General features: G+C 39.5%; 1 protein-coding gene and 1 long non-coding RNA gene across 2 annotated transcripts; one reads left to right on the top strand and one right to left on the bottom strand.

The window, feature by feature from the left end:
- Positions 1–1,783: 1,783 nt before the first annotated feature.
- On the top strand, positions 1,784–13,465 carry cyth2 (cytohesin 2). Its single transcript, XM_079691577.1, has 12 exons — positions 1,784–1,973; positions 4,643–4,793; positions 5,992–6,058; positions 6,144–6,262; positions 6,346–6,426; positions 6,608–6,720; positions 7,459–7,607; positions 7,710–7,821; positions 8,450–8,526; positions 9,256–9,327; positions 9,589–9,743; positions 10,220–13,465. Exons 1-12 carry the CDS (start codon positions 1,907–1,909, stop codon positions 10,305–10,307), a joined length of 1,251 nt encoding a protein of 416 aa, XP_079547703.1. The 5' UTR covers positions 1,784–1,906; the 3' UTR covers positions 10,308–13,465.
- LOC307045710 lies at positions 11,372–14,823 on the bottom strand. Its single transcript, XR_013809976.1, has 2 exons — positions 14,251–14,823; positions 11,372–14,028 (listed from the first exon to the last, which is right to left on the bottom strand). It is a non-coding gene; the product is annotated as an uncharacterized lncRNA (long non-coding RNA).
- Positions 14,824–14,955: the final 132 nt, after the last annotated feature.

Below are 14,955 nucleotides of genomic sequence, written 5' to 3'. Positions count from 1 at the left end.
TATACTTACCTCCATCTCGAAAGTCATGGAAAAAATAGTATATGAACAGGTCGAAAAGTACCTCGCGGACAAGAAACTAATCTATGAATTTCAATCTGGCTTTAGAACATCCCACTCCACTGACACATGCCTTCTTTATTTAAACGACCACATCAAACAAGAGGTGAACGAGGGCAAATACTGCGGCATGGTGATGCTGGACCTGCAAAAGGCTTTCGACACTGTCAATCACCCCATTCTGATTGACAAGCTAAAAGCAATTGGTTTTGATAAACGTGAGCTGGATGCAATCCTACCTGGAGGGGAGAGAACAGATGGTGGAGGTAAACGGTACTCTGTCCCCCCCCCCTCCCAGTGAGCTGTGGTGTTCCACAAGGAAGCATATTAGGTCCGTTACTGTTCCTAATTTATGCAAATGACATGTCATCAGCATGTGACTGCAACTTGTTCCTGTTCGCGGACGACTCAGCCCTGCTGGTCTCTGACAGGAGCAGATTGCAGGTTGAAAAAACCCTCAGCTCCGAGCTCGGCAGAATCTGCACCTGGCTCGCCGATAATAAATTATCATTACACCTGGGTAAAACAGAGTCCATTCTCTTCGGTTCGAAACATAATCTCAGCAAATCCGACGACTTCTCAGTTGCAGTGGGTGACATTATTGTCACAAGTAAGAAGGAAATTACATACCTAGGATCTATTCTTGAGGCAAACCTCTCCTGTGACAAAATGGCATCCAATGTAATAAAAAAAGTCAATCAAAGAACTAGATTCCTATACCGGATCTCCTCTCTGGTAAACAAAAACACCCTGAAAACTCTGGCAGGAGCACTCATTCAAGGGTACTATGACTATGCTTGCACGTCATGGTACCATAGCACCTCCAAGGCGCTAAAAATAAAACTTCAAACATCACAAAATAAACTGGTCAGACTACTGCTTGACCTTTCATCTAGAACCCACCTCACCTCTGCCCACTTTGACAACCTAGGATGGCTTAGAGTAGACGACAGAGTACAGCTACTTGCAATGGGCCTGGTCTATAAGATCCAATACACCTCTATGGTACCCATGTACATGTCAAAATTCTTCCCAAAGGTCAAGGAATATCATGATCATAACACCAGAGGGAGCTCCACAAATCATGTAAAACCCAGATTTGGCACAAAAAAAGGGGAATACACGTTTCGCAATTATGCCACATCAAGGTGGAACGCTCTTCCCACTACTGTAAAGGAAAGTAAAACTATACTTACCTTCAAAACCTCTCTTAAAGAGCACCTTCGGGGGAGAGCATTGCAAAAATGGCTCTGGTAATGGTACAAATCTCAACCTGTCGTACAATGGACAGCTTCCCCCCCCATCTATGTATATACTCGCATTTTAGACTCTGTTACTAACTGTATATCTGTATACTTGGTATGTCTTAAATGTCCGGTTAGGATGTATTAGAACGAAATCTAAAATGAAATTTGTAAGTAAGCCATCTGTATGTAAAAAAACACCTGTATGTAAATTGTACATAAGCCATCTGTATGTCAAATATGTCTTGTATGTCTTAAATGATATGATGAATTGGAAATGGGGGACCCTGATGTAAACAAGACGAAAGTCTTTCTCTGGTCTGCATCCCCTTAACAATTGTATGTTTTGAGCTGTACTGTACTGTACCCAATATACAAGCTGTTAATAAACTTTTCAATCAATCAATCAATCAATCAATCAATCAATCAATCAATGACAGGTATAGTTTTATATTGAAAAACAACTGACCGGATGGAGAACATCGCTTCCGGTGTCGCCACCTTCTTTGTCTCCGGCCCAACATTTCGACATCAGGGGTTTTCTATTTTTTCCACCTTAGTTTTTAGGATATATTTACTTATATATCCTTACATTTCTGGATTGAATGACAGTCGACTCTGAACTATTAATGCCTAAAAGCAAAGCACCAAAAATGGATGACCTGGACTACAGTAAGTGAGCTTTCTAACGAGATATCTGCATGTGGCTAGCTAGCTGTGGCTAGTTGTAGCTACTGGCTCGGTGTATTTGCTCAGGTGTGACAGTGCTCAACCCTTTTAACATTTACATGACACATATTGACCATATAGCCTGTTCTGTCTTTTCCATAAAGTGTGGGTAAACACGTAAACCACATTCAGGGTAAAAGGAGCCACAGCGGTGCATTAGCTTAGCCTGACGCCAACTAAATATTGATTAATGTCTCTGTCTGCTCGGAGCTAAGGTTTCAGCTAACCTCGATGGACATTTAACACCTTCGAGTTAAGCAAGATAGGTTTGCTCATTTCAATTGTCCTGGTTTTGTAACCAGTAGCCTGTCTGTCTGGTGGAGTATGAATCAAACAGCACAGTGGATGCAGACTGTGGGCGTGGTTGGTGGTGTTTTAGAGCAGCTGTTAGTTTCAGACTAAACACACTGCTGATGGAGGCTTTGCGGGATCACGAACCATCATTTTTCACACACCATCAATCCATATGTTGTGGGACATGTATACACATTGTGAAGACACTCTGATAAAAGTAAAAGTCCTGCATTCAAAATCTTACTCAAGTAAAAGTACTAGTATTCAAATATACTTGAAGTACCAACAGTGATGCTCAATGGCCCATTTCTGAATCATATATTAAATTACTTTACACATTAATGTGTCTACACTCTACCACAGCTGGTCAATGTTGGATGATTAGAATAGCTTTATATACTGCTGCCTGATATTTAACGTATCATTTATTATTATTAAAGTGTATTTAACAAATGATTTATATTTTGTATTAGCTAATACATTTAATCTGAACAACTCGTGTTTAAAGCTGTCAAATACATGTAGTGGAGTAAAAATAGTGGCTTCCAAATTTGTTAGAAGAAGAAGAAGCATAAGGAAGCGTAATCAGAAAACACTGATGTAAAGTACAAGTAAAAGTACCTCAAAATCATACTTTAGTAAATGTACTTAGTTACTATCCACCACTGTTCAGTTGCCAGTATATAAAGTACACCTAGCGTTACTCCAGTCTACTGAGAGCTGTTTATTCAACATGATTTATTCATGGCTTTCATCATCTGGAGACTACTGTTGTTTTTTTTAAATTTGTATTGCCTTAGGATTTGATGTGTTTCTAACATGTGGTCTTCCCAGTTCCCACACTTAAAAGTTGACAATAATTGAAAAAGCCATAGGGTGATTTACAACACCACTCCACCACAAACCTGCTCCTGAGCTCCTCTTACTGTTGTGAAAGCGTGTTAGACAAATTAGGTAAAGCTTTAACTCTGCGTGAAACCGGCTGACATATTTATTACATATTTATGCTCTTAGTGAATATAAGAAAAAGGCAGATGTCACTGCTATTTTCTTACCTTGACCACATTGAACCAAGTTATTAAAGAAAATGTATTTTTCTTACACAGTTCAAATATTGGAAAATAAAAGATACTTGTTTCAATGTAATATTGGTTTAAAAATAACTGTGAAATCTACCTTATTTGCATTTTAACCAGTAAAAATCAAGCTTTTCCAAATCTGAAACTGTTAGGAGTTGTAAGCTTCTCTGGGATTGTCTGGTCTAGTTTTGTCAAGTCGAGGTAAAGCCCTAGTGGTTTATGGTCTTGACCTGAACAGGACAGGTAGAGTCACGTTTTGGTAAATACCTTTTTAGAAAGTTGTGTGACTCAACTGTAAAGTAGACTTTGAAACCACGGGAAACAAACTTTAAAATGGTTATTAATGATTGAAAGGATGCTTTATAATTAAGAAGTCTGTCAACCAGCCTTCCATGTGATTGTAACCTTTATCTACATGCTTAATACCATAATATAATGTGTATGCTGCAGCCTTTGTAGATGCCAAGAACATAAATGTGCTTTATACTTCTGTTTTACCTATGTTACATCTTAAATGTAATGAAATGATTGATGGAGCTGCATTCGGTGTAAATGTCACTCTTCCTCACTTGACACTTTGCAAAGTGACTGACTACCTTTTCTTGAAGTAGTTGGAATAAAGACGGTTTGTAATGAGTCTCACAAATGACAATTCATTCACCTTTATTATATTTATTTAGTTTTGGAATTGGATGAAATATCAGACGAGTATATCTCTTCACCCACCAAATACAACTCAAACTAATTGCTCCTCTTGAAACCACTAGTGATGAGCAAAGAAATATATCTCCCGTGATTTTGATTAGGCAGTCTTTAAACTCATCTGGATGTTGAAGCAGTGAGCTGGGGTTGGCTGTTAGATTAGTCTGTGGGATAAATGCTTTATTATTAAACCTGGCTGTCGGAAACCAGTACGAACAAAGTTTGCCATGATAAAAAGTTATAATTGTTAAAACAAATGTACATGTCTTCACCGAGTGTCTTCTTACTGCCAACTACAGACGTCACTGTAACTCAACGCTTCTCCCAATCCTCTCCATTGGAAGATAATGATAGATTGAGTCTTTCATAGCAAAATTGAGAAACAATGCCATTCTCAAAAGAGTTGTTTTTCATGGCGTTTTATATTATTAATAAAGACACAATCTAACTTTTTGTGTCAGATTTCTAGCGTACCGTTACAAAATGTTATTTCTGCCTCAGCCGTAATGGACTCATTCTTCTTCTCTTCCCTTACAGTCCCAGTAGACCTCAGTCCAGAGGAGCGCTCTGAGCTGGAGGACATCCGCAGGAGGAAGGGCGTCCTGCTGCAGGAGATCCAGAGACTCCGGGAGGAACTACGAGAGGCCATTATGGAGGTGGAGGGACTGGAGACCAGCACAGAGGGCAGGTAGGAAGAAGAAGATGCTCAGTTCTTACACAGGGCAAAATGACAAGAGCTGGCTTCTTGATCGCCAGAATGTGCGCATTTTTTTTTATTCAACATTCTCAAATACATTATCACTTACAATTATGTATTTGTAGTAGGGATGTCCCGATCACCTTTTTTGCTCCCGATCCGATTCCGATCATTTGATTTTGACAATTTGCCGATACCGATTTTTCCCAATCCGATCTTTATGCAATGCATTAAGAGAAAGAAAAGAAAAAAAGCATTCAAGTTGTCCCTTAAGGTTATTTTTTAATTTAAATTGGATATTCTATCCAACATGGATATAGCTGCATTGGATCAGTTCAGCTCTGCTGCCCACTCTGTTGCCAGATTTGAGAGGAATAAGCAACCAGGTCTATGAAAACAAGCTCCAAAGAAGCAACACACACATGATGTTGTGTAATTTAAAACCAAAACTAAGGCCTCAGGATTACTTTAAGACTTGAACATGGTCATTTTTGTTTTGTAACATTGAATACAAAATTTTAAAAAAGTATTTATTAAAAAAAAATCCCGATCCCCGATTTTTTTCTCCCGATTCCGATCTTTTGAAAAAACTACAAATTAGAGATGTTCCGATCACATGATCGGATCGGGACATCTCTAATTTGTAGTTTTCCTAAAAGCTAACAAAGCCCAGCAAACAGCGGCATTTGTATTCACTTCAGATCACCATATTCAGCTGGAGTCTTACCACCTTTTATTACCGTGTCAAAATGAAAGATTTGACTGCAGTCCCTGATGCTTTTTTCATCACCTTTTCAACTGTGTTCATCTTTTTTAATGCCTCAATATTGTTGCGCCTACAAATGCTGTTGATCATTAGTTGACATAGTCTTGTCATTAATGGAAATTAGTTCTTAATAAATTGTCTGGTAAAGACTGGTTATTTTAGGTAAGCAATATGAAGGTATACGTAAAAGAAATTCAGTGAGAGCTTATGTTTTAATATATATATTTAATTTACTTTAAAAGAAAGGGACGTTATTTCAGATCAAATGGTGAAATGACAATTAACAGCTTGAAGAAAAGCTATGGTATTAATGTTAAGTGTATTAGGGTTAAGTAAGTATTGTGATCTTTAGTGATTTGTGTTGGTGATTTAAACACCGCAAAGGCTATTTTGTCTAACATTCAAAATGTCTGCTCTCTGCAGTAAAACTCTCCAGAAAAGCAGGCATGTGGCGATGGGGAGGAAGAAATTCAACATGGATCCCAAAAAGGTAAAGCTTCCATACTTCACATGTGGACTCAGCCGTCCCTCTGTCTTTAGCGTGTGGTGACAGGCCCTTCTCCCCTCTGCTGCAGGGCATCGTGTTCCTGGTGGAGAACGAGCTGATCAGACACACTCAGGAGGACGTCGCTCAGTTCCTCTACAAAGGAGAGGGCCTCAACAAGACTGCCATCGGAGATTACCTGGGAGAAAGGTGCTTGGCCTGGAAATATCTTTAGACTTTCTTACCTAACGTAACACTCATTTGTAACTGTGATCTTTCTTTCTGTTCTGCAGGGACGACTTCAACCTCAAAGTTCTTCAGGCTTTCGTTGACCTCCATGAGTTCACTGATCTCAACCTCGTCCAGGCACTCAGGTAAACTTCCTGTTTTGAACCAGGGACAACATGTCTCGAGTAATCCTGGCACAATGGAAACTCTCATTGTCACTGAAGGTTAGAAAGGGTTACAATGATGCAAGAGAGAGCGGTATTAACTCTGCCTTGATGCCAAATATGTTCCCTCCGACTTGAACTAAACCTGGACCTGTTTCTGCAGACAGTTCCTGTGGAGTTTCCGTTTGCCCGGTGAAGCCCAGAAGATTGACAGAATGATGGAGGCCTTTGCTCAGAGATACTGCCACTGCAACCCCGGCGTCTTCCAGAGCACCGGTAAACTGGTTATTCTGCATTTCCTCTGAGATGATCTGCTACCAACCTATTGTTGACTTCTCTGTGTGTGGTTGGTATCTGCCAACTTTAAAGAAAGTGCTATTTTCCTGTGATGGGTCACAGGAAGGGCACTGCCCAGAAGACTAGCACTCACACAAACAACAAGCCCCTTACCAGAAATGTCCTCATATGAAGCCCTGCAGTCTGCCAATTCCTAAACCTCACTTTTCAGTAAAAACATCTTGTGTTTTCTTTTATGATTTCCTTTAATTGTTTAAGAAAAGGTTTAGCAATGCCTGTCATTTTGTTTTTAAGAAAAAAAACATGGCAAGGCTCATAATGGTATCAGTCCAAGCTTTTGTTGAGTTTGATCGAGTACCTTTGGGATTGGGAAGTTTGTGCATTTTGAAAGTGATTTCATCTTTCTCTTTTAAATACATTTTAACTTGGAATTTATTAAAAAATAATCCTACATAGCCACCACTGGAATCTATTTCTAAAAATAGCATAATACCATATTAGTGAAGCCTAATCCACCCTGCTATTGTGCAGAAATACAGGGATTAAGCAGAATAAGAAGACATGCAAAAAAAGCATTCAAATAGTTATTTAGACTCTGAACTATTCACTAAAGCCCAAACCTGTTGTTTTTCTCTCTAATATTAATTTAAATGTAGTAAATAATCACGTGTTTTGTGTGGAAATAGAGTCTTATTCTCTTTCTTCTCCTGTTTGCAGACACATGTTATGTGCTGTCATTTGCCATCATTATGCTGAACACAAGCCTCCACAACCCAAATGTGAGGGACAAACCCGGACTGGACCGCTTCATCTCGATGAACCGAGGCATCAACGAGGGGGGAGACCTCCCCGAGGACCTGCTCAGGGTACCATGAGATCTACATTTTGTTTTGGGAAATGGCTAAATTACAACAAAATGAACACATTGAAGTGAGCTTACTTTACTTTTATCCTGTGTGTTGTTCCAGAATCTCTATGATAGCATTAAAAACGAGCCCTTCAAAATCCCAGAGGACGACGGCAACGACCTGACGCACACCTTCTTCAACCCGGACAGAGAGGGCTGGCTTCTCAAACTCGGTGAGATGATGCCAGGGAGGCTTTGTTGTGGACTACTTTATTTCATGTTGCCTTTTAACCCTGATCCTGTACAATTGAAAAAATTGATTGTATCAGTGTTACAGATATCAGAAGTATTTCCATTGTGAAGAGACAGTGCTATGTCCCGTATGCAGTGTACTTTGTTCTCTCTTGAGGTTTTGTGCTCTGATGACACACCCTCCCGTCTCTAAGGGTTGCTGCTCTCTGCCTTATCTCATGATGGTGAACAGGAGACTCACTTTCCTGCGTCATGGCAGTCTAAAAATCGGATGTTCTCTTTTGCATGGCGGGGCCTGTGAATTCTGTCACTAATAAAATCTCTTTCTCTTCCTCGTCCCCGTCCGTCTCTCTTTCTCTATTTGTCCTCTGTCTCTAAATCCTCCGGTCCCTTTTTGTCTCTGCTTCTTCCCTGCGATTTCCACCCTCTACTGCCGCTGCTTGTTTTCTCAGGAGGTATGTACGGACAGTTGTTGTAGTTTGAAAACGTTAGCCACGTAGTTAGCTGTAAGACATTAGAAATAGTAGATTAGTCCCAATTCAACTTTTCCCCCATGAAGGAAATCTTGTTCCCACTCGTGATCACAATGAGCATGTTTTTGTGTTTCAGGGGGACGCGTGAAAACCTGGAAGCGACGATGGTTCATTCTCACAGACAACTGCCTTTATTACTTTGAATACACCACAGTAAGTCGGTGCAACACTCGAGGGAGTCTGCCACTCCTTGCAGATGTATCTGGTGCAGGTCGTACAGGATGTTGCTGCTGTATTTGCGTGGAGTTTTCTGAGGGGAAAAAAGCAACAGGATCAGTTGCATTGTTGTCTTATCTTGCAATACAATCTGATAGTGGCTACAGTTGCAAGGCTTCTGGAAAATGTGATTGTTTTTTAAAGGTTATTTAAGGCCTACGGGTAAAATTGGGTATTCCCATTGGCAATAATGTAATGTATCTAAAATGAGGTTAGGTTACTGAACTCAAGGATTAAATGCACGACTGTGGTAATCCCCAGAAGACAAACTGGTTTGGTTCCACATTCATAATCGCAACAAAAGAGACGAGTCAGACTGGTCACATGAGGCCACATTTCAAAGACCTGCTTTCCAAAACACCAGGAGGACTCCAGTGTAGCTCAGGATACCACCTTGCTAAAACTACAATTCAAACAATGAATACACCATTTGTCACTTACTGAAAGGCTGGTTTTAAGTTCTGCTTCTAAGAAAAAGATACAAATCACAAGGCAGATGCATGCATTCATTTGTTATGTCGGCTGTACATTTATTGACTTTCTTAGTGAAACAACAGGCATCGGAAATAAATACAACTGTTAATGCAGAAAAAGACACATTACAGGCATTTTAATGTTGTAACTCTTTTGCCAATAATCTGCTGTTATTGTGTGTTTCCCTAACAGGATAAGGAGCCACGAGGTATCATTCCTTTGGAAAACCTTAGCATCCGGGAGGTAGAAGACCCGAGGAAGCCTGTAAGTTTGAATGATTGCAGTCTAGGTCCAAGGGGTTCCCAAACTTTTCAGCCCGCGACCCCCAAAATAACAGTGCCAGAGAATGGCGACCCCCTGTTTTTTAATTTTTTTAAAATTTTGCAATCATCTCGCGACCCGACCCCCACTTTGGGAACCCCTGGTCTAGGCAAATGTTGTTATCACATCGTTTCATAACTGTTGATTTCACAACAAACTGTAACTGTTTATCTAATTAATATTCTTTCATTTGTTTACAAAAAGAACTGCTTTGAGCTGTACATTCCCAACAACCGTGGACAGCTGATTAAGGCGTGCAAGACGGAGGCTGATGGGAGGGTAGTGGAGGGAAACCACAATGTGTACCGTATCTCCGCCCCCGCACCGGAGGAGAAGGACGAATGGATCCACAGCATCAAGTATGGAAATGCAGAATATCATTATTGGAAAAGTTTGGGTAGCAGTAGACTAGTGAGAACGTTTAACAAATCTTTTAATTTAAACTCATTAAAACCACAATTTTAAAATCTGCCTTTCGACGTAGAGCTCTGGCTTCCAACGTGTCGTTTTTCAGGTTTCCCCAAGAGATCAATCAATGTTGTTGCTAATCGCGGACATGTCTCAGATTTGAGCAAAAAATACCCCAAGTATTTGGTATACAGAAAATACTTGAGGTTTATTTGTTGTTGTTTTTAAAACTAGCAATTCATCCATATATATTTTTAATGTCACTTTAGGCCTTTATTGTCCTCTAAGGACATCAGAGCAACTTATTAAAAGTGAAGCACAAGGTGAGGCGCCCAATTTAGTTTATGCCAAAGTAATTTGATGTAATTGTATTTTGATAATCCACTCGACTCAATAGTGTTTGTTTGTTGTTGGTTTGTTCCTACAGATCTGCTGTCAGTGTTGATCCCTTCTACGAAATGCTCGCTGCGAGGAAGAAACGTATATCACTGAAGAAGAAGGAGGAACAACCGTAGAGTATTCAACTCATTTTCTAGCTATCTTCCTCTGTCCTTCTCATCCTCCTTCCAACAGGACACACATTCTCTTCCCTGCTCCTCACTACCTGTCCATAAGTTTAGTTGCTCCTCGTTCCACCGTCCTCGAACACATCCTCTCCCTGATAAGAGGACTCCTTGGTACCCCGTCTACCAGACTCTTGAACACCTCCTTCAGAGTGAAGCGCTCCCCGCCGTGGCTGCCTCTTGTTAACCCCTTTCTTACACTACTGCTGGTATACACACCCTGACACACTACAACCAGAGCACATCGTCCGTCCCGTCTTCTCACCACCTCCCTCTCGTTCAGCATCTAAGTGATCTGTGCACTGGGCTTAGACCTTATTCAGACTAATGTTGGTGATTTCAGAAACAAGTCTTTCCTGTTTTCCAAAATGCAGGGACCACGAAGGATTTAAAAAGGCTATGATTGTTGAGATTTAGGGCATCCTGATTATTTTTTGGAAATCTTTTTTCCTCCATTTCCTCCTAACTGCCTTGTAAATCACAAACAAAACTTTTTAAAAAACTGACGGCTGTTCATCAGAACTATGTCCAGCCTCTGACTGAAGCAGCCTTTGTGCAGAAGAGGTTTAATATTTCTCTGTATGGGCTCTGGCCTTTAAGAATACTCTATGAAAATACAATGGTGACACAAAGCCTTCTATGTTTCTGACATCTGCATTAGTGTGAATACGGTCTTTTTCAGAGTAGCAAGCCGCTTCAGTTCCCGTGGAGTGTTCTTTCACATTTATGATGACACTGCCTAAATGAGAAATGGCCTTCCTCGGTTGTGTGCACCCCAGAAAAATGTGAATTCAATATTCAAATACTACAAATGTTTTTTTAGTTAAAGGACAGGTATGTAGGATTTGTGGTGGATCTATTAAGAGAAGTGGAATATATTATTCACCTTTTAGGTTTTCTTTAGTGTATAATCATCACTTATCATGAAATCGTTAGCTTATAATGAGCGCGTCATATCTACACACGGTGCCGTTTCTGCCAGCTCTAGAGGGGGGCATTGTGTTTTTCAGCTGGAATTTTGAGGCACAGCGTTGAAAAGATGGAGATTAGGAAGACGAGGTTGTTGGTGCTGGCCAAACATTTGATGTATTAAGAAGTTTTGAGAACAGTAATGGAGGGTCATACTCATTATCTGGCTCAAGAAAAAGCTAACAAGTGTGAATTATTGCCGCCAAGGAAGCAAAAACGTAAAGAATGTGAACGCTAGATACCAATAAATCCTACACACTGGACCTTTGACGATAGTAAGAGAAGAATCTGTTTAAGTCAACGCAGCAAAAAAGATTTCAGATCACTGAGATGTGCCCATTGCTTCCTATACTACTCTAAATGGCTTTGACACGCATAACTACCGTCTAAACCCTACATACTGTAACCCTTATGTGAGGAAAATGTCACTGTTCATGACTGTTTGCCAAGTTACTGTTGATTTTCAATTACAGGGCAGAAAGGTTGCTTTACTTGCAGTATTAATGGAGAAAGCAATTTCTCTCCTTCCAGATAGCTTTTTGTTTCAGCTCACTAAGACAAGATGTGTTGTTTGGCATGTTTCTTTACATGCTTCAGCAATAGCTGTAGGCTTATTTATATTACATTGAGCTGACGCTCTTATCCAAAGCAACTTACAATAAGTTTACAAATCCTTAATAACACTTTACTGAGCAATGATCATCACGTCCTCTCCGATGTAATGTTCTAGCATGCCACCCATATTTCTTTCCTGCTCAACACTACAAGATGAACACGGACATCTCTCTCACAACAAGTAATAACTCTGCAAGACATTTTAACTGTTAGAGCCTGGACTGTCCGCTATAGTGCGTTTCATGAAGTCACAAAGGCAGCTCATTACAATGTATACTTTTTGTAAATAGATGTTAGCATATTTGTTATACACATAGAAATGATTTAATTTATTCTTTATCTTTTGTTCAAATCTGATTTTTGTACGAGCTACTGTAGGACTGCATGTTGATAAACTGAACCGTCAGAGTAGGTACTGATGCATCGCTGATCATGCTAGTGCACTGATTTGAAAAGTGTTAGTGTTCCCTGTTAATACCGATAAATAGCTTTTTAATATTGAGGTTGATTTAAGCATATAGCTATTGGTCTTATCGTAGATTCTTTTCTGAATGAGATGGTGTTAAAGAGATGTTTAAAAGTCTGGTTTATTTATTTTAGAGTAAACCAGACTGTGAAGCACAAGCAGCAAAGAGTCTCAAAAACAAAAGTCCAGTTTTTGACTCAATGGCTGCCCAGAGACCACTTGAAGTGTGCGGGGGCTTCTCACAAGCTGACATTTCCATCATACAACAGTAATGAAAATGAAGAGGCAACAAAACAAGGAACACTAACAAAGCGTTGATTCATTATATAATAGTAAAGATATTCAGATGTAAGGAATCGGTGACAAGTTTAGATTTGTGTCCAGTGATAGATTTGCTTGACATCCAGTTCATAAACGTATTGCTAGTTGTTTATTGAATTGGCAATTTTTAGAAGGTAGTGAAAATATTTGTCTACTGCACTTTATCAATTTTAGCATTTTGGAGAAAATGCTGTTACTTTGACTGACAACACTCCAATACTCTGTAGCACCCTCTACTGGTGATCTAACACTGCAATATGCTGAAGGACGAACCATTAACTGTAGAAATGACATTATTTGAAGCTTTTTCTTTGTGATGACAACATGAAGACTTTGTTTTAAAGACACAGCTGGTGATTGGTTCTTCAAATAACAGATATTGAGTTGCCTTTACTCTCCTACCTTATGAAACTGACAAAGGCCTAACTTTAATCCTCCATGTTTGTGTGCTAACAAAACACACAGACTATCTGTAGGCCTCGACCTTCTGGGTATTCTTGAAGTGCAAAGTTGCCAAAAAAAACAGTTGGTACAACAAATGTTTATTTAAACATTAAAAATGAACACTGAAATGATCAGACTGAAACTGGGCCTCTTCAGAAAATGTTTATTTTGTATTATTTATTTTTATTTACTGTTAAGTTGAAGATGGATAGATCATCTGTAAATGTAGCAAAAGGAAAACCATGATTCATTGGTACGAATAAACTACTGTGTAAAAATAAAAGGTAAACCAAGATGATGTATTGCTGTTTTATTTTTTTGAAATGGGGGGGCCGAGGGGTTTGTCTTTATATTTAATCTGCTAGGTCAACTTTATTTATGAACCCTGCATGATCTTGTATAGCATACGGTCAGGGCCGTATCCAGGATTTCCTAAATACCGAGGTCCAAATATGTTAGGGGGTTCAGGGGACACCCCCCGATATTTTTGGGATTTTTCATGATCTAGTTAGGTGCTTTTTAAGTCCTGTGGGGGGTCACACATTGGATAATATATTGATTTCAAACCATGTCAGTGGGCTGACAATGTCAGCATAAATTATTTTTGAAAGTGTAATACATAAACATCAGCTGATTGTTACTATTAATGATCTGGACATGCAGAAGAGGCTAAAATGATCACAAAACATTGTCAACATTCATTTTCCATGTCTCTCTTCTTTCCATAATCTGCAGCCTCTCTTCCATCTTTAGTCTCTCTGTCTTCTTCCTGTTCATTACTCTCTCTGTCCTCTACTCTTTCTCTTTGTTCAATCTCTCCCTCGTTGTTCACTTTTTGCTCCTCCTCACTTGTCGCTCCTGCCAGTGAATTAAAAGCAATTCAGCCATTTAGTTAATTTCACTTGTTTGTTTCCATTATTTTTGTTTTATACAATTGTATGTTATTATGACATCATAACTGCAATAGATGTACAGTATGTTGTTTTACAGTTATGCCTATTGTAATTTAGATTATATATATATATATAGATAGAAAGATAGATGGGGTTATTAAGCCTACATTCTTTTGTGTGACTGTACCTGCAGTTCCTCCCTGACTTCCATCACTTTCTCTCTCTCTCTGCCTGTCCTGTCTCTTCCTTACCAAAGCTGAACTTCGACTGACGTAGTCTTTTCATTATATCTGAGTCAGTGTAAAAAGAAAATAATACAATGTTATATCTCCATTGTTTTACTCAAATTGAAATGAAAGAAAAGCATTACAACGTTTGTTAAAAGGTAATCCTTCTGACATTGGATGAATGTAATTAACTTTAGCTCTCTACAGTAGCTAGTTTATTCAAGCAATTTAAACCAAAGAATAGCCTATAGCTGCGATATAAGGTAGTGTGCATGTTGTCGGACGTCCACTGACTAACGTATTCAGGCAGGATCTGCTGGTCATATGATGTCCTGATGAACAGAAACACAAGCAGCCCGCTGGACTCAGATCTCTAGATACCTCATCACTCCTTCGCTGCTCCGGTACAAGTCCGGGATGCTGCGGTGGTTTGTTGATGTTTGTCGTCTTCTTCTGTTTGCTTTAATCAAGGCTACGTAGTTATGCAGCGCCCCCATCGGCAGTAAATGGAAGTACTACAAAGAACCCCGTTTAGTGCAATTATTTCACATGTTTTGTATACAGCTCGAAAAATATTACCGAGGTCCGGACCTCGGTGACCTCAATGGTAGATACGGCCATGCATACGGTACCAGACCTATTCTTCAAATGTTAGGATGTGAAAA

Source organism: Notothenia rossii (assembly GCF_949606895.1).
Source record: "Notothenia rossii genome assembly, chromosome: 7".
In the NCBI taxonomy this organism is placed as follows: Eukaryota; Metazoa; Chordata; class Actinopteri; order Perciformes; family Nototheniidae; genus Notothenia; species Notothenia rossii.
This window is presented reverse-complemented; position numbering and strand designations above follow the sequence as displayed.